The sequence below is a fragment of the Pezoporus wallicus genome, unplaced genomic scaffold, assembly GCF_028554395.1.
Source record: "Pezoporus wallicus isolate ANWC-B61680 ecotype Strahan unplaced genomic scaffold, APGP_CSIRO_Pwel_v1 contig_3017, whole genome shotgun sequence".
NCBI classification, from domain to species: domain Eukaryota; kingdom Metazoa; phylum Chordata; class Aves; order Psittaciformes; family Psittacidae; genus Pezoporus; species Pezoporus wallicus.
The window spans coordinates 344,125-368,651 of record NW_026638957.1 but is presented as its reverse complement, the minus strand read 5'-3'; the positions used below and the strand labels follow the sequence as shown (position 1 = coordinate 368,651).

General features: G+C 38.0%; 1 protein-coding gene across 2 annotated transcripts in view; it reads right to left on the bottom strand.

Moving 5' to 3' along the window:
• Positions 1–5,306: 5,306 nt before the first annotated feature.
• Positions 5,307–24,527, bottom strand: part of FLRT2 (fibronectin leucine rich transmembrane protein 2) — a 54,093-nt gene continuing 34,872 nt past the window's right edge. For both annotated transcript variants that reach the window (XM_057413325.1, XM_057413324.1), the window contains one exon: positions 5,307–8,874. In XM_057413325.1, coding sequence (XP_057269308.1) covers positions 6,459–8,447 — 1,989 coding nt within the window. In that variant the 5' untranslated portion in view covers positions 8,448–8,874 and the 3' untranslated portion in view covers positions 5,307–6,458. The remainder of the gene's footprint in view (positions 8,875–24,527) is intronic.

Genomic DNA, 24,527 nt, shown 5'->3' with positions numbered 1-24,527 from the left:
TACATAATGTGACATATTATACAATGTGTCGTACCGTATGTTTTTAATAATGCTTCTGACATAAAGTACTCGTGTAAGCATTCTGATTTATGGTTGAAATAAGTGGGGTCAGGATTTCACCATAAGAGTGTACTAATTTGTTTTAGGAATGCAAATTATTGTTTAAAAGTTCACCAAATCTCCACCTGTGTAACAGAAATTGTTTAGTGATTTTTAGTTTTAACCTTTACAGACCATGGCACTTCAAACAGAATTAAAACCTTTGTTTCACACTTTAATGACGGAATGTAATTTCTCCATGTGGCACCAGAAATCTTCTTAGACACAAGAACTCTTGAAAAATTAATTTTAGATAGAAGAAAGAACTCTTCTCAAAATTAAATAGTGAAAAATGTTGGCTGAACAATATTTAAAAATAATCCTCCATGTGCTTGCTTTGGGAGTTCCTTATAGCTAAATCTTCTATACACAACCTCCAGGATTTATACACACATGCACGTGTGTAAACAGATCCAGGCAACTAAGCTTAGAATTATAAAAAGTAAATATAAAAAGACTGATCTCTACAATGATAAATCATTTTGGGTTATTACAAGGTTATCTGATGAAGTAGTCAGTGTTTGTCAACATTTTTCTCTTTTGAGATAAAATCCTCAATTGAAAGTGGTGATGACATTATTTTTTCCAGAAGTACATAAATGATGGCAAGTGTTTGTCATCTACCTATTTTGTCCATCCTCCTGTGGTAAAGCAGGAACGTTTGCTTCCCAGGGTCTAATCTGGCTCAGAAGAAATCCATGGAATAAGGCAGGGAAGGGGCCAGATGTGGATGTACTGCACAGCAGTTCTTGGTAGTTTTATTTAATATTCAGGGTAAAGTCAGAGAATAAGAATTTATAGGGAAGTGACACTCAGCTATATTACATTTCTAAGCTTTCAAGTGACACAGTAACATTCAATATTTCTGGTTCTAGCAATGCCTAAAATTAGTTCTTGCATATGTAACTAGAAAAGGGGTAATTTTCATTTCTAAGTAGCTAAAGCATCTCTTTAGATATACTGAATATATTACCAGATATACTAGGTATAAGATATACAAAAATTTATTAAGGCTTATGTCTGTATGTTGTGCATTCTGAGAATTCAAGAACAAATTTGAAGGGATAATTGAAAAAAAAAATAAACCGCATCTCATTTCAAGGAAACAGATAATATTAGGTAAAATGCTTAAGTTTGGCAAGGATGAATGAAAAATGCATGTACCAAATGACTATGCATATAACTGATCACAGCTTCCACATATGTATATTTGTTATAGACGTATATATCTGCTTAAGTGTACCTATTTAATGCAAACATTGGAATACAATCTATTCCTGTTTTGCAGTGTTTTCCTATACGTGTATCAGAATGAGTCTTATAAAGATAAGATTAAATCTGACGAAGTGACAAATGGTTTAACTCTTTGAGAGACAGAGATGAAAATACTTGTCTTTTAGAATTTGAAAAGAATGTGGACATACAGTAGAATATTTGGAAATATTTTCAGAAAGGAAAGCCCAGAAGATAGATTGATATTTTTTCTGATTTCCCTTTTAGATAATCAAATCCTTATTTTAATTAATTTGTTCATATAAATACAGCAGGATTGTTGTATTTTTTAAATAACTCTTTACTGAATATGCCAACAAGATAATATATAGTGTATAGTGAGGTTTTGAAGTTAACAATGCGTGCAACATGGCAGATTGCAGAAAACAGATAACGCAGACTTCAAACCATCTATTTTTCCATGTTAAAGATATAAAATATATCAAACACAGAACAGAACCAAGTGCGCATATCTCAGTTAAATTCAATTTTATGAAAGATCATCTTCAGGTATTTGGGACCAAGTGAAGATAACATTTTTTTTTAGAAGCTTATCTGTATCAGAATTCAGCTCTCATGAGGCACATTTCCACAGAGCCCCATTATAATATAATAAAATCTTGCCAAATCTCTTTTGTACTAGTTTTCCAGATGGACCACTAGCTAGCATCCTTTTAAAGAGCAAGACATTGTTTGCTGTACAAAAGTTTAATGCCAAATGCTTCAATATTGCCTGTAGTATCATTTGGGATATAACATGCCCTGTTCAGCAGAGTTCAGGGAAGGAGTGGTCATCAGCTTTCTAGAATTACCTCTGTGTTTAGAAGAGATCATCAGGCAAGATTTGATGAGGCTCAGAGCCAGTAAATTTTGGTTTTGGCACTCATTTCTATTTTGTTTTTCCACTGAGCTGGAAAGATAAGTCGTAAGTAAAAGCATCATTCTCATGTTCTAAAGAAAATACTTTACTATCTCCATGTTAAATTTAAGGTGAAGGAGTACTATAAATGGAGAACTCAATGGGAATTAACCACTTCATTGTCAAAAGCTGAGACTGAACTTTCACTCCAATATAATTAATAAAGTGCCTTATGTAGACCCTTAAAAGAATAACACCACCACAATATGCATAAAGTTATTTTGTTTGCAAAATTAAAATCAATGAATTTCTCAGAGGGAGACATTTTCTCTCATGGAAAAATAAAATGATTGACAGAAAAATACAGTTGAGCTATTCTAGTAGCAAACAGCATATAAAACAGCTACTTCATTTTTCTGTTTTACTTGACATTCATCATAGTCCTTTATTGGCTTACAGGGAAAATGCTAATAACTTTTCTGTCCAAAATAACCCAATCCCTAAATATTCTTATGAATAAATTCAATAATAATATCTCCAATGAGAATGTGTTACCACAAAGTCCATGCATTTATCAGGTGTCCATTTCTGCCAGCAAAGCTACATGCAAGGAACACTTGTTACAGTGACAGAGCCTGTGAAAATTCGGACCTATTTGCAAGTAAGTCTTCAGAAGGAACTCAAGGACCCGGCAAAACAGTATCACAACATATTAGTTGTGATACCACTTTAATGTCATTTCACTTAAACTTTTAGTTTATTTCACTCACCAATCCTTTCTGTACATTTATGCCAGCTATTAATAGTATACAACAGAAGACAGGTGAGAATGTAAACCACTCATTTTCCTCCAGAGCCAATGAACCTATTAAATTCAGGACCTGGAAAGGAACATTTTGGATAAGTGGTATAACCACATATTTGTGACTTCTGCTCTATAGCCTTTAGTTAATATCTGTGGTCAGACATTGGCACCAAGGGAAAATGATCCTAGTTTTATGAAGCCTAAGCAAAAACCTACTACTCTTAAACTTTATATCACCAAAAGATCATTGCCCATTTTTAATTCTGACTTGTTCCAAATACTTTACCTAGTGAAAATTGCCCATTAGGTGTTCATCTAGTTGTGACCTAAAATGAAGTCTCAGCTGTTTGTGTGGCTGACACTTTGAAAAGTCCTGGACTCTATCCCAGGTTGAAATACACTAACCATTTCACAGGTGGATAGCAATTAGAACTGGGAGAAACATTCTTCAAATGAAACATATGACCTTTCAGTTGACTATGGCTGTGAAATTTTTAGATAATAGTTCCAGCTTTAAACATGAATTCTGGTATAAGTGGTTTGCTACTTTTTTTCAAAGGAGTATTTATAGAAAAGAGTATCCCATGCCAATATATATATATATTTTTAACACTGAAAAGAAACATAAAATATGCTACCTTTAATTTTATTTTGATTTTTGATCTAAGTGAGTGATAGTCCACAGAGAGATATATATGTTTCATCATCTGAGATCAAAAAGAACTGTTTGTGGAAGCCTTCTGTTTTCACCCTGTTAGGACAGTAACCACGTTTGTCATCAGTTTGAGCTTGTGGATCGCTCACCTGCAGTATGGCTGAACTCCCTGAATAAGTCATTTGCTACAACTAAGGCGCCTAGCTCATTTTGAAACTATGGTATCCTGAGGACTAGAACAAAAGATGTTCATCAAGGAGGACAAAGATTCCTCCAGCACTAGTCACTGAAGTATGAAATTCTAGTAAATGCAAACTTTCAAAGGATGCCTTTTGAAATCGAACATACAGATAGTTATTTCAGTGAAATTAAATACTACATCCACACCCAATGAGAATCTCTGGCTCTATTTAATTTCAAACAAACTCCAGCATGCAATGGAAGCGTGCATAAGCACAACTATTTGCTGCTTGTCTTGTGGGCTTTGGCACTTAAAACATATTAAACAAACAAAACAAAAGTATCAACCTTTTCATCACAGTCTTCAGTAAATAGGTCACAGAAAAAAAATGCTTTGCATAGACATTTCTACCTAGAATTATCCCATTTGAAATCATATGGCAGCCTTTTATTTAGCATAATTTCAGTGACTTTACTATTACAGTAGCCATACAGGTTTCCTAAAATACCTGTAATAGCTGGAAAAAATAAAAAATATACAGAATATAGAGTGGAATTTCAAAATGTGATTGTAAAAGGTGTTGGGGGAAAGATTCTGCTTCTTACACAATGATTGTACTTTGCCATCAATCATAACTGGATTCATTTTGCCATTGCAGAAAATGAGTATTGCCATAGAAACTGCACACTCATAGACTGCTGGGTTTCAAGAATAGGTTGAGAGAAAGGAGCAAAGGAAAGGATTAAAACCCTCTCTCCCAACATAAGCAGCCTCATAAAGTGAAATGTCTACGCATTTCGCAGTGAAAGTGCTTCAGCCTTTACTTCCAATCCACTTCTAACAACTTCTCTTTGTCCCTAGTTGGTCACTGTAAAAAGTCTTCTCTTTGGTTCCCTCAGGAAAGTTTTCTCTCTTTTCTCTTTGTTGTGAACTTTTGCTTGTCCACAAGCAAAAAAATGAGCTGCATTTAAAAAACAAACTGAAAGAAATTAGAGAATTAGATTTCACCACTGAGCTGGCAAGAAAAAGAGAGTTCTTAGCAGTCACAGAGTCAATGGAACTGCTGGAACATTATATAATTTTGAGAGCAGCAGCATGGTTTTAATACAAGCATGATGTTTCTCATAGTGCATGAAAAGCTCAAGGACTCAGAAGGTATTCCAGCCAAAGAATCTGAGCGAACAAAAAAGCAAATTCTAAGCCCACCTACTGCTTATAAAGCACAGATCATTGTGGAAAAGCTGAAGAGAAGAGAAAAGAAAGGAAATTCAGAGGGACAGTGTGTACTTGTGTTCTCAACATTCCTCGGCTAATTGATTACTTAGTTAATGTTTGTCTCTGTATCCCTCTGAATAAGGGAGGAAAAAACAAACAAACAAATAGAATTTACACATTAATTTTCCCTGCTGAACATATTTCAGTTCATAATAGGCTTGGAGGCCTCTCCAATAATAAATAATTTTTAAAAGATCTTTCTTTTTTTCTCTGTTTGTTCACTGTTTGGTTTTGGATTTTTTTTTTTTCCCTACTTCTCCATACTGAACTCCAATCCCTAAATCAAATAAGGCTTGAACCATAAAAGTCAACAGAAACCTTTCCATTGGCATCATTTTTTGCACCATGTTTTCATCAATTTACACTTTTAGATTCCAAACTCTACATGAATACTGCAGAGCTGGGAGCTCGCAGAATTTCATGCATTCAGGCTTTACCTGAACATGCTGTGTCAACAAATGCTGCTCTATTAAAGAGAGGTGCAACTTAATGACAGCTATCTGATACATACTGATAACCTTCATCTCCCACTGAGAAGGGTCAGAGAATGCCTAAAGCTTCTTAATCATAATGAAAAGCAGGAACAGTTTCTATCTTAAATGTATATAGTGTTGGGGGAGATTTTCAGAGTAGCTTTTGTAAATAGGAATCAAGGTCACTGAGTTTGACGCTGAGCTCTGTATACCTTTCCTATTCCAAGTATATTGGGGAAAAAATAATCAAAGAAGAACATAAACTGTTTGGTAGCACTCAGAACTCCAGTTTTCTGTTGGAGGTAGGAAATGCATAACTGACAAAGGGGAGCAGTATTTCCAATTGTTTGATGCTCAACAGTAACTGCTGGGTTCAAGTCAGAAGGATTGCACCCATTTTATCTGAATTGCTTTTTTCTGTTCCTAGTGTGACCCTGTTTTAATATGCACTTATTTTCCTGTACTACGGGACACCTAGAAACTTAACATCCTTCAGACAGCTTCGACAGCAAAGTGGTTAACGTTTGAAGAATGAGTCATTCTTTCATTTGCCATGACATGGGTTCTTATTGTACAACCCTGTACAGTACTTAGCAATATTTTTTAAAGATTTAAAAAGCAAAGAGTTATAAAACCATTTGCAATTGACTTGAAATAGAAAAGATAGCACTTTTTTTTAAATCCCATTATATAGTACACCGTATAAATTACAGAGTATTCAAATGCATAAATGCATCTTTGTAACATTTATCAAATGTAATTTTCTCATTGTTGTTTGGGGGCTTATTCTTCCCAAAGTTTTTTCTCTTTGTCCTAGACACCCCCATCTCCCTTCACTATCACGTATGACAGTGCTCCAGGTCTGAGACATTGCTGTTGCAGTATCGCATATTGTTGGGGATGTGGCAGTCTGTGTAGTTAATGCCCCCGTTTGGGGTATAAATGGGCTGCAGTCTGAAATCTCCTTTAAGGAGCTGATCATTATTTAAGGAGACAATCTGGAAGCTGGTTTCCGTCATCTCCAGGATGGAGTTGTCCTTCTTGGTCCCTGCCTCGCAGTAGTCGTCTTTCCGACGGCCCCGGTTGTATTTCCATTTCTGGGAGGTGTAACGCCCTTTTTTGTGCATGTGCCAGCAAAAAATGCTGAGCAGGACCACGAGGACAAATATCACTGCACCCCCAATCAACCCTGCCAGCAGAAATGGGGAGCCCAGGTTCTGAGAAGTCGTCTGCTCATGGCTGGAGGGGATGTTGCTGCCATTGCTCAAAAAGGAAGCCTTGGTTGTGGCTTCTGAACAGACAGTGTCTTCTCCAGTTTGATAATTATTATAAGTATCCAGTGGAACCAAACAAATCCGATAGGTAGATTTGGGCTCCAGATTTACCAAACTTAAGTGTTGTTTCTCACCACTAACTATACGCTCCTGAACGATTCCTCCTACCAGACTATGGCCCATTTTAACCCATGTGAGTTTATATGCCATCACAGTAAAAAGAGACATCCAGTTAACTTGGATGCAAGTATCATTCACAAAATGGATGGAGAGTTGAATCCTTTCAGATATAGGAGGTGTCACCCTTTCTCTGTTCTCCCTGTCAGGCACAGTGGGGAGCGTGGCTATGGTGGGAGTGAGAGGATTGTATTTGCTACCTGGGGGAGGAAATGATGAGGTGGGAGCTAATGTAGTTGACATGGCTGTAGCTGGGACTGAGGTGATGATAAGTGGCAGACCAGGGGTGGTGGTGGGGCATGACAGCATATTCATATTGAGCTCCCTGACTGCCATACCTCGGACCTGCTCTGGTCCCTGGCACATAAAACCCCGTACATTGATGGAAGAAGGAATAAATTTGAGCCATTCAGTGACCCACTTAATACTGCAGTCACACAACCAGGGATTATTCCTTACAGTGAGTTGCCTCAGGTTGTGGAGATTATCAAATACCCCCTTTACCAACATCCGAAGTTGATTGTTGGAAATATCAAGACGTTCCAGCTTGTGGAGGTTTGAAAAGGCTGTAAGTGGTATATGGGTTATCTGGTTGTCCTGCAAGTAGAGCCTTAGCAGATGTGTACCTGGAAGATCGGGAGGAGGATAGGTCAGTGAATTCCGCACTATTGAGAATTCCTTGAGCTTGGAGAGGTGGCTGAAAGTACCTTCAGCTATGCCTTTATTAGTAAGAAGATTGCCATCCACTATCAGACGCTCCAGACTTGTAAGATTCTGGAAGGCCAGGTCTGAAATGACAGCAATTCGGTTTTCATCTACTCGAAGTTCTTGTAAGTCCACCGGAAGGCCTACTGGTACACTGCTTAAGTGATTCTTGGACAAGAACAGAAGCTTGAGGCTGATGGCTTCCTGGAATGCCCCATCCTCAACACCAACAGTGGAGATGGAGTTGTCATCCAGATGCAGCTCTTCCAGCTTCAAAAGCTGAGCAAGGGCAGCCCGAGAAATGGTCTGGATGTTGTTTTCCTGCAGGTGGAGAACCTTGACATTCTTGGGCAGGTTCATGGGGAATTCATCCAATTGGTTGCCATACAGGTAGACTGTGTGCACAGACTGGACATTGTGCAACTCTGCAGGAAATCCAGCATTATTAATTTGGTTATTATGGAGGTAGAGGACAGTTACACCCTCTGGTATCCCAAGAGGCACTGAGGTCAAGCTTCGCTCATTACAGTAGACAAAGTTTCGATCACAGCGGCACACTTTTGGGCAGGCCAAAGTTTTGGAGACCTGCACGTACAGCCCCAGGGAAAAGATAAGCCATGATTTCATGAGAACAGCCCGATCTGTGGGCCACATTGTAGTCCACAAGCCCATTTCTAATTTAAAGAAATAAAGTACCAAAGTGTTAAAGAACTGATAACAATAATGAAGCACATGTAGCAAAATCTCAGGTCATTAAAATTGGCTTCTATTCATGTCCAGTGTTCAGGCCAGAGTTAAAGTCTTGGAGGCTAAGTATAAAATAATCCTTTTATAATTGGTCTACCTCCTACTTTTGATAAGAAAGCCACAGTCTTATTAGCCAGGGTTACAAAGTTTGTTGCCTTCCTCCATGTGTGCTGAAACAAACAATAGCTGTGTCTTTGTGGGTGAGCAACAGGCTAATTTAAAGCTACCAAAAGTCTTCTGTGTATGAGTTGTTTGGAGGGATATTTCCTTTCAGTGAAGTTTGTTGGTGTTACACTCAGCCTTCTGAAGTCAGAAAAGTCTTCATATCAGCTATGTGCCAGATCTGGCCCGCCTGTAAAAGAAAAAAAAAGGAAAGAAAAAGCTGAATAGCATGAAACGTTTATTAGGGAAGATCAAGCCCATTGGAAGACTATTCTAAGGCTGTGCTCATTATGTCTTTCTGGAGAAAAAAAAGCAGCATTAATATTAAACATTAGCTTAACATTACTGTTAAATAGTATTGAAATGTATTTGAAATATATTTAATGTAAAGTCACTGCAGTGATTGAAGGACTTTCAGTGACTTCAGTGAAGGCTAGATCTATCACTTGTGTTTGCATATTGTATCTCCAGTCTTTGTTCTTGCACAGTTTGTTTCAAATCCTAAAACTAAAACATTTTAAAGACCTAAAATTAAACCATTTGACTAGAAATTTTTGTTCTTTTTTTTTTTTTCTTTTGCAGAACCACTGACTTCAGTTAATGCTATTCACTGATGCCTGACAGAGTAGACTCTGGACTGTATTATTTAATCATACTCTATGGTGTGTTTTTTTTCATTTCCTACCAGATTCTGGAATGTTCTTCATCTATTACTGTAATGCCATTCTCTATATTTTCTATCTTAATGCACACTGCCAGATTATTGCACCTCACTACAGTGAATTAGGTTCTTACGAGGAGAGGCTTTTAAATAAGTGCAGTAATCCACAACTACAAGATACCTTGATGTAAGGCATGCATTAGCTAAAACAATTATCTTGATATTGTTTCTGATGTGAGCTGTGCTGTCAACAGACTTCAGTATTAGCTTTGCACTAAATAAAACAGGCCCACATCTGCTAAGTTACTGGTTTAGGATACCGGCTCAAACTACAGCAGTTTTGCAGGAGAGTACTTTTTTCAAGCCATAAAGGTTAAAGGCTTCTTTTAATTCTGCTACACAGTTGTCTGTGAATGGCTACATAAGCAAATTTGTACAGATGATTTCTTCAACGTATATTTTCAGCTAAATGCAGTTTTTATCTTTTATGTTCCCAGCTACTATTTATTATTCAGAGCTATAACCAAAGACATCCACTCTCTAAAGCATGCAATGAAAGGTACTGTATTGTATGATGCTATCTTGTTATGTGTTGTTTCCAGTGACTGAAAAAAAAAGTGTTGCATTTTACATGTTTGAACCTAATGAAGGATATAAACCTTGACAAGGACCAAGCATTTGTAGATCACAGCATCATAGAGTGGTTAGGGTTGGAAAGGACCGTAAGATCATCTAGGTCAAAACCCTTGCTAGGGACAGAGACACCTCACACTAGACCATGTCACTCAAGGCTCTGTCCAAACTCTGCCAGGGATGGAGCATTCACAACTTCCTTGAGCAGCCCATTCTGCTGCCTCACATCTCTCACAGTAAATAAAATTTTCCCTATATCTAATTTAAATATCCTCCATTTAAGATCTCAGGGTCTTGAATTGCGGTTACATAAGCATAGTGTTTTTCCAGATTTTGTTTACCCAGAACAAATCTCATTAGCTGGGATTTCAGGAAAATAGAATTTCAGTGAACAGAAATCATGCTTACAAATCTTCTTACTTTATTTAAGCAGTTTAAGCACTATTCATGTAATTCAGAAAGAAATGTAGTTCAGAAGTACATGAAAGTTTGTTCTTCAGCTACAGCTGTACAGCTTATAACATGTCCCAGACACTGCTTTTCAGAATCCGACGGACTGACAGGTTCAAAGTCTCAACTGTTGTAACCCTGCAATCTTGCACTTGCAGGTTAGTATAATTATTTGGAGCATCATCAGGGTTCAGCCTCAGGGCTAGAACAGTTGGAGATAAGAAGTGAAACCCTGAAAAATCCTGTATCTTATCACTATGAATTAAAATGGTAAATGCATGCATACCGTAATGCAGGCTATACTGTGTATTGTCCTTTTCTGGAAACAGTAAGATTAGCTACCACACTGTTCAAGGTTTTCTCTCTTACACATTTCAGTTAAGAGTAGTTTCAATTATGTAAGATGACGTGATTCTGTAGAGAAACTCTTAACAGGATTACAGTGTAACATGAGCCTAAGTGTGACAATTTATCTGCCTTTAATATGGCCTGGCTCCCATCTAGATCATACTGCTCTGATCTGTCATGACGCTGTCTTTTTAAAATGAGAAAGGACATGCAGAGCCTCCTCCGAGATGCTTAGGACCACACAGAGTAATAATAGTGGTTCTCTCGCTCCCTTGCATCATCAGAAAGAGACAGCCTCTAATAGGGCCAATACCCTGCACTGAGCTCTATTTTGACTGTAAGTCTGATTGATGATTAGGTTTTATTTGACTCCTGGGTATGACAGAAAGCCCAGCTGAGGATGTGCAGCTGCAGGCAGCTGCTCCTCCTGGTTTGCTGGAAATCTCCTGTGGAGGAAATGTGATATTAAAACTGATTTATGCATTCACCTTATTCTAGGATTCTGGCCAGACTGCCTCTCACCTAGGAAGATATGACATCTGAATAAAAGATTTCAGTAATGATTCTAGCACAATGGGCCAAACACACAGCAGTTTAAAAGAGCTTTGACTGGATAGTCACCTAAGCATATTAGCACTTTGGAAGCTGGCACTCTGTAGTTTATCTCCTTTTTCTTATTACATGCATTTGACCTTAGAAATCTGTCAAAACTTTCCTATGGTTTTCTCCCCTCATGATGGTGAGAAAGGGAGTCCTTTTATTAACATCAGTATCCTAATCTCCAACTATCAGTCCCTAATAAACAAGTACTATAAAACTCAGAATATATGCATTGGTAGATACTGTTGATTGTATTAAGCAAGAGCAGAAGGACAACTCTAATTGGATATATATGGCTTCAGGGTTGAATGTGGTGTGCTAGAGGGAAAGAATGAAGAAACAAGGATACAACTGAATGCGTTTTAATATTTGGGGGGGGGGGGAAGCTTTACCTAAGTAGTCTTTTACAACTGTTTAATAATAATTCATAGTGGTGGTCACAGTTGCAGTATTTTTCAGCAAATCTCAGGGACCTAATGCAAAAGTGAATTATGTTCCTGTGTTAGAAATATGCCCCTCAAACACATCAAAAAGATCGAAGAGCTGAACAAACTGATTTAAAGATAAGCTCTGTGAAAGAAAAGCATCTTATGCAAATTCCAGAAGGCTAGAAAATCTTCAACACTTTGTTCTTCAGCAAACTGCCAAAACTGGGGCAACTAGAGTAAATGAGCTTTCCTCCCACCCCTGACATGCTGGCTCCATCAAGAAAGCTCTCCGTTTTCAATATTCTTACAAGAACTGAACTGAGTGTCTCTGCGAATGAACTGATCAGAGACAGAATTCTGGAAGTGGAGGAATTAAAGGCACTTTTTAGCTTTCATGATTTTAAGCGTTATGAGTTGACTCATAAACAGTAGATGGTAGTGACTTTGCTTATTGTGAAGCTGGAAAATTTTAAAAACCAATCTAGGAAGAGAGGATGAGGGTAAGGGAATCTGTCACCATTAACTTTAAGAAATCAACTGGCAAATGCCTCAAAACACATCTGCCCATCTATTATCACCTTCATAATTTTGGTTTCTGTTTCCTTATCCTTTATACTTGATTTTTATTATTTCTCCCTATATCCTCCTTGGAGCATAAGCCACATCTTCCAAGTGTCTAGGACATTTCTTGTTTTCCTACAGCCAAGATATTAAATCCCATTCGGATTTAAGGAATGATATAACTGTTGAGAAAAGCACATTGAAATGATGAGAACCTATGCACATGTTTTAGGTGGCCATGTCTGAAACTTTGGCGCAGTGGTCTGAGTTCCTGACATCAATGGAAATGTACCCTTTCGTATCTTAAGAGTAGTTTCTGATCAACATTTTTATCTCACTATCTTTTTTCAAAACTGCCTTATTTAAGTTCCCTTTTGGCATGATTAATTCTAGCTGGAGAACAACAATTCTGTCTTTGTGTACTTGATAATGATTTTGAATTTGCTTTTGTTCAACACTGGAACTGAAGAGCTCCTTTAGGAGATTTTGATTAAAGGTATTCAAAGGATGAAATATCTGGCTGCAAGTTGTGAAGGCGAAGGTTTTATTAGTCTCCCCATCACTGGTCAGAATCATCCATACAACTCCACTCTTTAGTCACCTTGCTGTGCACAGGCAAAAGAATTTAGCTTTAATAAACAAACATTTTTCAATAATTAATATATTACTGAAAATGCTACTCAATCATAAATTCGTGGTAGCTAGTTAAAAAACTCCAACAACCCACTAGCACCCTACTTACTGAACTCCTTCCTATCGCAGTGACCAGTATTGCCTCAGTGGCTGTGTCTGTGGTGTCTAAAGTAGCTTCCAAAGCTGCACACATGGCCATCGTCCCCACCTTTCATGCTGCAGTCTTCCAAGCATGCAGTGCCAGGTTTATCACTCAAGGTCCCTGTGGCTGCCTAAGACAATGTTCAGGGGAGATAACAGAGAATAAAGAGAGGAGTTACCATGTGGAGGACACACCACATGCTATTATAACGCAGGAGTTTTGCTGTGCTCCTGAAGCCAGGTTGTCTGTCTTCATTACTATTCCCATGTATTATATTAACTCCATTATTTTTTTTAAAGGTAATAAAATTAGCAATGCTTGGCTATTCTTTCCTTCAAGGAATCCTGAAAATAATCAACAATAGGTATTAGGAATCCAAGGTTTTTTTTTCTCTGATATCCAAACTACTCAGCACCACTTTTCCTAGCAAGCAGTTCATCCATTTATCGGACTATGAGTGCCACGCAACATAAACTGAAAGGCAAGTAAACACAAACGGTCACATCTATTCTTTTCAATACTATCAGTAAGTGACTCTCATTTAGCATAAAACCATTTGGCATTAATTTTCTTGGCTTTATTGCAGACTAAGGTCATAATCAAGTCATAATCTCACACTACATAATTATAATATACAGTTAAGTACAAGGCTACTATGTCTGGAATTGAATGATACCCAGAAACAAATCTAATTCTATTCTTCTGAAACCTAGTACAGAGTTTCTAGTACTTAAAAAAAATGCTTGTGTATTTCATCATCTGGTGACAAAAATAATTATGGAATAATACCTGGCAAATCCCTTTTTCTCACATAAATAGAGTTCACACCTACACATGAATAAACATACTGCTTTTTTTAACTGATTAGGAGCCTTAAGTGATGGTTTACTGTTTGAACTTTGTCTTTAAAATTTGGTATGTGTCTATAATCTCTGTATCAAAGGCACTGAGAAAATGAATCAAAGGAACCAAAATGCTTTTACAGGAAGCCCTTTTACGTGTTTGCTTTTTGTGGCTGCTTCATAATTATGGTGTTTATTATGTAAGAAAAAGAGATAAGGAGGAAGGAAGAAAGATGAAGAAGAGAAAAAAAAATCCTCAGTGCCCTCTTCTAAAGTGAATATTGATGTCAAGAGAATGATCGGTAGCTAGTACTAGAACGAAACCTTACTAAGTGTCTCTGTACACTGTTACAGGCACTATGACGTCTGTATGGACAGCTTTTGTCAGAGAAAGATATTGCTGCCTTTGCAATACTGTTAGCAAAATGATTCAGCAAATGTACACAAATGGGCTCTTCCCCATGTGTTCTTTTCTACTCTGATCAGGATGTGTTTGGTTTTGCCTTTCAATTTGCACTTAGAATTATTCTCAAAAGTTCAGATTAGGCAGCCTGCTGAAAGCAAGTGAAATGGATTTGGAACTGCCTTGGTGGAAGCAGAAGAAAGTTTAGAGAGTAGTACAGTCTTGCAGCAGTGGGTGTAAAGATGTCATTTACCATTCTCTCCTCCTTGCTGTTCTCTAACCTTTCGCTCCTCCAAGCCTTTTATCTCTTTCCAGTTACATTCTTGCAAATTATTAAGCAGACACATTTCCCAGAAGGATTCAGGCTTCAGGAAATCCCTTTATAAAAGACATGATATTATAATCAACAAAAGCTTTGTCTTTGCAAATTTGGGTCATGCACAGGTTCTTGCTGGTCAACAGGAATCTGACAGAGCCCAATTCCTGACCACCAGGAGGGGGAGCTAAGATAGAGGGAAACTTTCCCTCCCCTGAGCAAACGAATAAATGTGGGACTCTCTCTTCCCACTGTGTCCACACACACACGTGCAGCACGTCTTCCTCATAGACGTCTGGGATCACCAGTGATATCTGGCTTGTTTGGCAGCATCTCTGTTGCATGCCTGACAAACCGTTTTAGCAGTATAGCACTTTGTTTCTGGGAAAATTAGTATTTCTATACTCTAATAATGAGTATTATCCCCACCTTGAATTTTACGTATTTCATAGTTCGAGACTATTTTTTACTTTTGGGTTACTGCAGAGTGCACTTACTGCATAGATATGAGAAGGCAGGCAAGAGAGGGGGGAAGAGAGTTAACAATAGAAAAAAAGAGAGGTTCATGAGAGCTACAGCTCAGACACAGCAGCTTTTTCTCCTGTACAGATTAGCAGATAACAGTGACAGGTCAAAAGAGAGAACAAACTACAAGACATAATCACTAGAGTGACCACTGTACTCCTGGAAGCAGGGCTGAAAAAACTACAAGAACAATGGCATTAATGCCTCAGGTGAAGCCATGAATTCAAGGCTGCCAGCCATGCTGCCTGGCACTGTGCTGTGCTACACATCCTACTCAGTTTCTCAGACTTGTCCAGAAGTGGGCACTGAAGTGCCAAAGTTCAAATGTGGAGAATACAGACTAATGTATCTTCATGCCTGCATTTACTTTAACAGCTATTATTTCTGACAGAAGGTTACCCTCAAAACTTGATGCAACATAACTTCAAGACTGTATCACCTGTTCTCATGGTTTAAGCTCAGCCGTAAAGTATGCAGTCACTCAGTCACTATCTCACTCTGCCCCCCCCCCCCCCCCCCCCCCTTTCCTTCCCCTCCTCCCAGAGGGATGGGGAGGAGAATCTAAAGAATGCAAATTCCACAGGTTGAGATAAGAACAGTCCAGTAACTAAGGTATAACACAAATCACTACTGCTACCACCAATGATAATAATGATGATAAAGGAAATAACAAGGGAAGAGAATACAACTGCTCACCACCCACAAACCGATAATACGGAGCCTGACTGAGCAGTGATCTAACACTTCCGGGTAACTGCCCCCAGGTCTGCATCCTGGGCATGACGTGCTGTGGTATGGAATACCACTTTGGCTAGTCTGGGTCAGGTGTCCTGTCTCTGCTTCCTCCTGGGTTCCCCTCCTCCTTGGCAGAGCATGAGACTCACAAAGTCCTAGGTCAGACTAAACAACTGAGCAGTAACTAAAAACATCAGTGTTATCAGCATTGTTCCCAGGCCGAAAGTCAAAAACACAGCACTGCCCCAGCTACTAAGAAGGAGAAAAATGACTGCTACTGCTGAACCCAGAACACCTGTGATAATAAATCTCTGAGCCCAGAAATGTCTGTGTTTCCAGTCTGTGACAGAAAAATTCATCCTTGTTCTCAGACACAGATGTCCTATAGGTCAATATGATTTTTGTCATAGCCAATGTATGTCAAGGAAAATAGCTATTTTTACTAATTAAAAACAGAAATGAAAAATTATAGGAAAGACTATAGGACCTAATGGAAAACATCAAAGAAATAGCACATATACTACTGCAGGCCACATTAGTGGACACTGTTTTCAAATTTATCTTCCGGTTTGTGATACCACCCAGTCCAAACTGAATGCCTATCTGCACATATTAATCTTGTATAGACTTTTTGCTATTGATCATTTCAGCTTCTGGAAGAACCAGAAGGAGATTTCTAGAAGTGGAAAACTGCTGAGAGCTTCTTGCCTGTGGAGTCCTGAATTCTAATACAGGAATCATCAAAACCTACTATTTCAGCTAATTGTAGCTGTCAAAGGTAATGACGACACACATGGAAAATTAAAAAGCAAAATATTTAATTGCCTGTGCGCAAGCAGGTAGGACTCCATCAGAGAACACAAGGGAAAAGGAAACATGCAGAACTTCAGGTTTTTAACTAACATGAGCTTCTGAGTTGTGTAGGGCTTTAAGGCAGACCAAAGTCATTGATAGCTCAAGCATCTGTTTATAAGAAAATATCCCCGCTTTCATTACAAAACTGCTGATTGTTGGAAATTTACTCCAGATGGTGACAATCATGATATTTTCACTCTAGTGGGCAAAGAGGAACAGATGATCACCTCCAGGACTCATATCAAATTGAGTATTGCACCTACCAGAAAAGGGCTATTGCTGTCTTTATTAACCTTCCCCCAAGGCCTAGTCTAGTTTTTCAGCAGTCCAATGCTGTACTGTTCAAAACTTGACAAATCTTTTATACAGTAAGAACTATCTATTTAGTATGGAAGTGAATTAATTCCCTACTCTTTCATCACCAAAGAACTGATCTTGTATCTTAGGTAAAATATTTTTGATGGATCTCATCTAGGACCCCACGAATTTAGCGATGTACTATGTAATGATGTAAAGCTGGTTTGAGAAAGCTGGAAATGGCAGATGAAAAGAGTCTTACACAAGGAGCTGTCTGGAACATTTCAAACAAATGCATTTTAATTAAAATACATGATTTCACTGAAGCCAAAACCTTTCATGGAGATTTGCCAGCTTTGATTATGTTTTCAATAGGAAATATGCCTGAGGTCCAATGCTTTCTGATCATTTATGACCAGAGGCAAAGAGAGAAAAAATTATACAGGAGGACTAAAAACATTGACCTTTTTACCCAAAAGAAGATAAGTTTTGACACAGTTTCATTTGATGAAAGCATTCGTAAAAGTGTTTACATTCCACACTTTAAAAGCATGAAAGTTTTGAAATTATCTGCCTGTGGACAGGTGCACTTAACATAGAAAAAGGGAAAAAAAAAAACCCCAACATATTCTTTGGTTGATTTCTTGACCCTTTTCCAGGTGGCTTACAGCTTTCTGTAACAAAAACTAGACATGTCTGTTTGAGAAAAACTAATAATACTAAGCTAATTTAAAATAATTCCCCTTTTGGAACACAAATGTTCTGTATTGTGTTTAGCATAATGCATTTTGTACTAACTAAAAATGAAGGCAACCTGCTGCTTCTTTGCAAGCAAATTTTTCCCTACCTATAAATTACTCTACATGGCGAAGCAAACAGTTTGCTTTTATCTAGAGGTATGTGGGCAGCCTGGCAAAACATCTCTGGATAATTCAAAAAATCTGCTTTTAGTGACCTAAGTGACTAAACATTGCTTCTGTAGAGACCATATCTTGACACATTTTAAATGAGTTGCATGGTGTTATGAGATTTTGCATAGTGTCACATTATGTTGTGGGAAATCATTCATTTATAGGGTCTCAGGCAAATGAGTGTGGGCTTTCTTCCTTATTTGTAGCATACAGCCCAAGGAGAAAATAGGGCACTAGCTGCCCCTCAATCTCTCAGGCACCTTGATACAAATAAAGCTGAAAGTGTCATCATATGTTCATCTTTCCAACAAAGCCAGATGGAGATCTCTCCTTCCTCTTTTAATATTACTTAGCATTCTGCTCCTTCACAGTACTATGAGCTACTCCATAAACACTGCTAAGGAGCTATCAAGAAAGATTAATAATGTTGTTTGCACCCTAAGTGCTTCAGAGATCTGCTGAGTATAGTGTAGTCACTAATGGGGCCACTGAACAAAAGATTTTACCCAACTAGAGCACAAATCTTGCTTATATGACACCTCCCCTATAACAGGCAAACAGATGGTTGTCAAACAAATTTTTTAAATCATTACCATCAGATAGTCGGTTAACAGAAAAGGGGAAATGTATTAAAATGATTGATAACACCAAACTTCTGAAAACCCTATTCGGCTAAATAAATGAATTATTTATCAACTGCAGAATTTCTCAGCATTAGTACTACCTGATAAGGGTCTGAGGATCTGGATTTCTTATCTTTTCCCAGTGATTCAATTACACTTTTCTGTACAGACAGGTGGAGAAAGTGCAATATTCTCACTACCTCAGGAATGACACCAGAGAATTTCATACAGGAAACACCTTATGCTCCCACATACAATCAGAATCAAAACTTTTATTTTGCAGCAATATAAAACACTAAAGATATACCAGTAGCTATTTTACAGCAGTACAAAAACATCAAGCATGTGGTGGTATTGTTTATTTGGACACCAGTAAAACCAGTAGTTTCCATTAGAGCACAGAAAGAAAAAAAACACCAGAGGCAATAGAGAGAACAGTGTGCCAAGGATATGGACCATTTATGGATTTTTTTTTTTTTGTTCAGTTACTTTTGTTTGGATTTTTTCAATTCATTTCTTGCTCATTTTCACTCAGGATTCCAGTAACTCCATATGATAATAACTATTTTCAGTGAGAGGGTCCTGTTGTTCCTTTTTGGTATTAATGACCAAGCACATACCTTAAGAATGTACACATCTGAGGAATAAAAGCGTTGAGGGAAGTATGACAGGTGGTGGGATTAAGGAATTTGTTTGCTGCACTGGGGATGCGAATCACAACTCATGAGTCCTGACAAAGACCAAATGTTTTTGGCACTTTGCTCTGGTTTGATTCTCTTTTCGTGAAAGAGTACAATGCTACCTTTCCCGAGCAGTCATTTAGATTTCCCATTTAGCTTCAAAGTTCTTTTAGAAAAGGTGGCTGCATGGGACTGCACAGAATTTAACACAGGGCAGCTTCAGTTTTAGGTATAAGCTGAAATAAAAGCAAGCTAGAAATAGCAAACAGACATTTCTAACCCAATGATTCTAAGCATGGAATTAAAACCACAAGAAGATCATGAGAAGTCTTAAGGGATCATAAGTAGTAAATAATGACAGTGTCAGCCAGCAAGAGCACTGTTCCTGCAGGATGAAGGAGCTGAGATTACATGTTTAAATGTTGGCTGCAACAGTTTCAGCAACTGAGGAACTACTAGCTGCCTTTAATTTCTGGCAGCAGCTCAGTTCCCTGGGGAAGAAAAGACAGAACAGAAGAAGAAATGGTGTTTACATTTGCAGCTATGATTGAAGTCACTTCCCAGTCTTTCTCCTGCTCTACTCTTTCCTTGAAGAAGCAGAGATGCTGCCAACAAAGGGGTGCTCGAAGACAAAGCAGAGACAAATGGAATCATATTTCCAGAAGCTGGAAATGTGTTGTTCCAGCCAATTTTTTTCTGCCCCATGCTGATGGCTGCAGGACAGAATATTCTGTGAATAGTTTCACGGGGTACACAGCATCACAAGTCTTCTGACCATGAGCAGAAGAAAGAGGATACTGTGGTGGCAGTAAGCCTAATTTTCTCCACAACGTACAGAGTGACAGGAAAAGGCCTTCCATCTATGTGCGTTTATGAAGAAGCAGCTCTCAGCAGAATAAAACCCTGGTATTCTGTCCTACAGTTTCTGTCATATTTTCTTAATAACCGCTCTAAAACTTTTTATTAAAGAGCTCTCCTAAGTTCATTTCACTTAGAAAGTTCAAAGCCTTCATGCAGAATGAATCCTGACAGAGAAGAGAGCACACAAAGCAATTCATCTTTGGTTTTCCACTTCTCCCTTTGCCTTTGAGGTCTGTATGTAGTAGCAACAGTGAGATCAAAATTGTCAGCAGGCCCGCAAACAACACCTACCAGCAGCAGAGGAAAAAATAAGAGTCCTCTACCACTAATGCATCACACTGGGCGATCTTCAGCACTGTGCAGACAGCCAACAAGAGATTCGACCACCACTTAAACTCTCCTAATAGCTTTTAAGTGGGTCTTAAGAGGTGCATACGCCTCAAGCTGGCCTTCAGCCCAAAAGCAAATTCCATTTGACATGTGCCAAATCATTTCAGGCAGCAAGCTCCTTATCAATATGTGTCCTTGTGCTACTTTTCAGCACAGTTGCTACTGCAAGGAATCAGAGAACTATTCTTATCAGCATTTTGTGCTTATACAAAACTAGACATCTCAAATGAGTTCAGGATGGCAGAGAGGCAGTGTACAATAAAACCTGAGAGAGGGCCAGAAATATTTTTTTAGAAGTGAGACAGAGTTTTAAGATATTCTATATGCAGCAAAATATGCCTGCTCAAAAATGCAATTACTGTTTTCTTCTGTTTGCAGAGCATTCTATCTATTCAGGTCACTGCATGAATCAAGTAAGAGGACATGTTTTTTGTGTAGACCTTTGAGTACTTTAAATGGACCTCTTATGAAGATCTGCTAAGTGATCTGGGGGGTTTCCTGATGGGTTTTTTGTTTGGACTAAAAACTGAGGTAGGTGCCTAATGCAGGTATCTTTGTAAGCAGGGGAAATTTTGGATCTTGACCTATGTCTACTCCAAAATTTTAGATACTAAAGACATAGGTCTTTATTTATATTTTTGCTAATAAGAGGTATATTTGTTGCAATCCACTGATGTAGGGTACAAAGCCAGTGTTAAATTTACCATCCAATCCATGGTATTTTCAGCAGTTTTACCTCAGGTAGCCTGTTCTGACCTCTACACAAACCTTTTGTGTAAGGGCTAGAAAATAAGGGAGATAAAAAGCAAATGATCTTTGATGGCAAGGGTAATATTCCTATTGCATACACCTGTAACAGCAGGCATAGGCTTGCACCTTACTTTTTAATTTCATATTGGATAAATACATGAAAATGGAGAAGGAACAGATGAGGAAACACTCAAAATCCTCTGCTTTATGGAGAGATGAATGACAGCATAGCCTATAAGCAGCCTGGAAAAAGGATTCTGAGAACTGGAGCAGCTGCAGATGTTCCTTTGGTTACACAAAGGAAATTTTCTTTTAGCACAAAGCCCTCTTTACTCCACCTCTCTCTTTGGGCTATTGCATCTGTGTTCTGTTATGCAGGACGTACAGTCTAGACAACAGAAGTGGCACTGAGGATTAGAATAAATATGAAGGGGTGAAGTCACCTGAGCCTTCACACACACACCCCTCTACCCCCTTTCAGACTGGATTTGGCAGGAATTTATCAGACATTTCACTCCAGATCTATCTAGACATCTCTGAACCATTACAGTAAATAGCTGACCTTAATTCAAAAAGTGGTGTGAAATAATAAAGGACTAAAATGAAACAGTTCCAGTTATTCCAGAGGATAACAGACTTACTGACTCCTAAGAGCTTGGATGAGCTCAGCCCACAGCAGTGAAGTTTATTTACTGTATAATATTATTTTAGAAATTCTTTCTTTGCTAGTTCAATCAAAATGAACTGCATTTCCTAATACCATATATCCTGAGAGATAGTGCCACATGCTCTATCCAAACATAGGCTTAAACTAACCCACCCTGGCAGCAATTACCTTCAAGGCTTTTGAAGCTCTTGGGAGATATTGCCCTCCTCTGTTCCAGCGAAGCAGAAAACCATCTTGTATTCAGCAGAAAAAAAATAAAAATAAAAAAAATCTGTTTCCATATTCACTTAAAATATTTTAAGCACTAACCTTCCTCCCCTAAAAAATTAACTTAAATCTTCTGTGTAGGGCTTATATGAAGGAAGAAGGCTTGCCAAAGCAATAGTGTTCATTATTGTTACTAATAACCAACTACTTTTGAAGCACTGATTAAGGACTGAGCACTGACTGTTTAAACACAGTCATGTGGCTTTTCTGGTCATTTTCTGAGTTCAGTTCCTACAACTCCTTGAGCTTCACTATAACCAAAGAAAATTGAAGGTGATTTACATAGGTACCTGTAGCAAATTAACTGTAAATTCACAGGCACCAGTTGTCACCTGGGAAGCTCCTGTCTCCCACTGCCTGACAACAAAGCACTGAATTAGGAAAATTCCTCTATGAAAATCATATTTTTATTACCAAGAGCCACTGAGATTCATTAAAATTAGTAAGGTGACTGTTTAAAACAGATAATACAAAGTACTCCTTTACACAGCAGATAGTGAAGTGAAATTTTCTGCCTGTCTGTAGTGCAGTTTTAGCAGGTTCAAAAAGGATTCCACAATTTCATGGTCTTTAAACAGGTACCCTTAAAGAGACTAGGAATGGATGCACCCTCTAATATACAAATACAATATGACAAATAGCAACTCCAACAATTTCCTATCTTTGCTGGGAACAAAGCACTGAGCTAGGTCCCTTGTTGCTCTGTTTCAGTCGGGAATTTCTTATGTTTTAGTGAAACATGTTTTACAGTCAGAACTAGGGACTGAGCACCACAGCAGATATATAAAATGTGTGGAACCTGTCCATTATACTTGTATAGTATTTAAGCTAGAAATTAAATACAGTGCCATCCTGTAGTGTATCTGATTGATAGCTTAAAAGTATTTGACACAGCTCAAATTCTGCATTTTGAAAATCTGGGTAGCTGCTAATGGCCATAAATATAATATTAACCTAAAGTGACCAGATAATGCAATCTCAGGCAACTCTCAAGCAACTATTATTTACTCAGCATCCTAGGAGAAAAAAAAAAAAAAAAAAAAAATGGAAAAAGGGGGGCCTCACTGCTTTTATCTGCTTTTGAGGCCATGAGTTTGTAAGGTGAATACAAATATAAAATGGTAAAATAATGATGCAAAAACGTGCTTTCAGGGCTACAGGAAGTTCTAGGTCCCTAAATAAGAATGTCCTGCTTTAGCTTTAGAAGACTGGAAACTTCATAGAGTGAAATAGTGACCACAGAGAGAACTGGAACATATGATCATGTTTTGGACTCTTCTCTTTTATGACCTCTGAATCTTTCCTGTAAAGAAATATCCAAGCCACAATGTCTGTATTTAGAATTGCACTGCCTTGAAGCTGAGACTATTCTCAATCTAGGGTTTCAGTTTGAATGCATCTGTAATTTTTATTTACCTAAGCTTTGCATAAACACCTTTTTTTTTTTTTTTTCCCAATTCCACTTTTATTCTTTCTATGATATAGATGGGATCTTTCTTCTCAGTGTCCTGCCTAAAATTTTGTGAAAGAGGTCATTAAGCCAGCTGCTATATAAAGTCAATATAAAGTCTGTGAACTTGCTAGATTACATCTTTTACTTTTTGACTGCTGGGAAGGTTGTCAGAGTCTTTTGTAAAGACTTGCTCACTAGCTCACTTCACCTCCTTTGAGATATGGTTTTTTGAAAGAGCCTCATCTTCCACTAACCTATAGAATCCATAACTTTGGTTATCCTTCAGTGTAAACAGAGATTAGCAAAAGTGTTAGTTCTTTCTAAATTTGATACTTTTCACAAATAAAATATCAGAATAAATAAAGTGATAAAAAGAAACAAAAGAACATGATTCTACAGCATTAACACGCCATGAAGGTTGAAACATTGCTTTATTGCTAAAGGATAATTATATCCCATGATCTGTTGGGCATAGTCATACTTGTCATTGTATACATCATTACTCACTTTCTGATCACCCTTTCTAATCCAGACTAGGTCAGTATTGTCCTGTGGTCAGTCATTAACATGGGTGATGAATACAGTGAAAAATTAGGTGGCAACTTTAAGGCTATTCCTTAGTAGAGTTTGAAATAGTCTGAAGAAGTGGCAGTTGCATGTAAGACAGTTGTGTTTCTCTTTTCTGAGTCCAAACCTCTGATTAATTACAGAGCCAAGAGCAGTCAGGCATGCCTTTAAAAGGGGTGATTGGAGAGACTAGTGTCACTCCACTGATAGAAACAACTCTGCTCTTCAGGTTCTCTTCTTTGTGG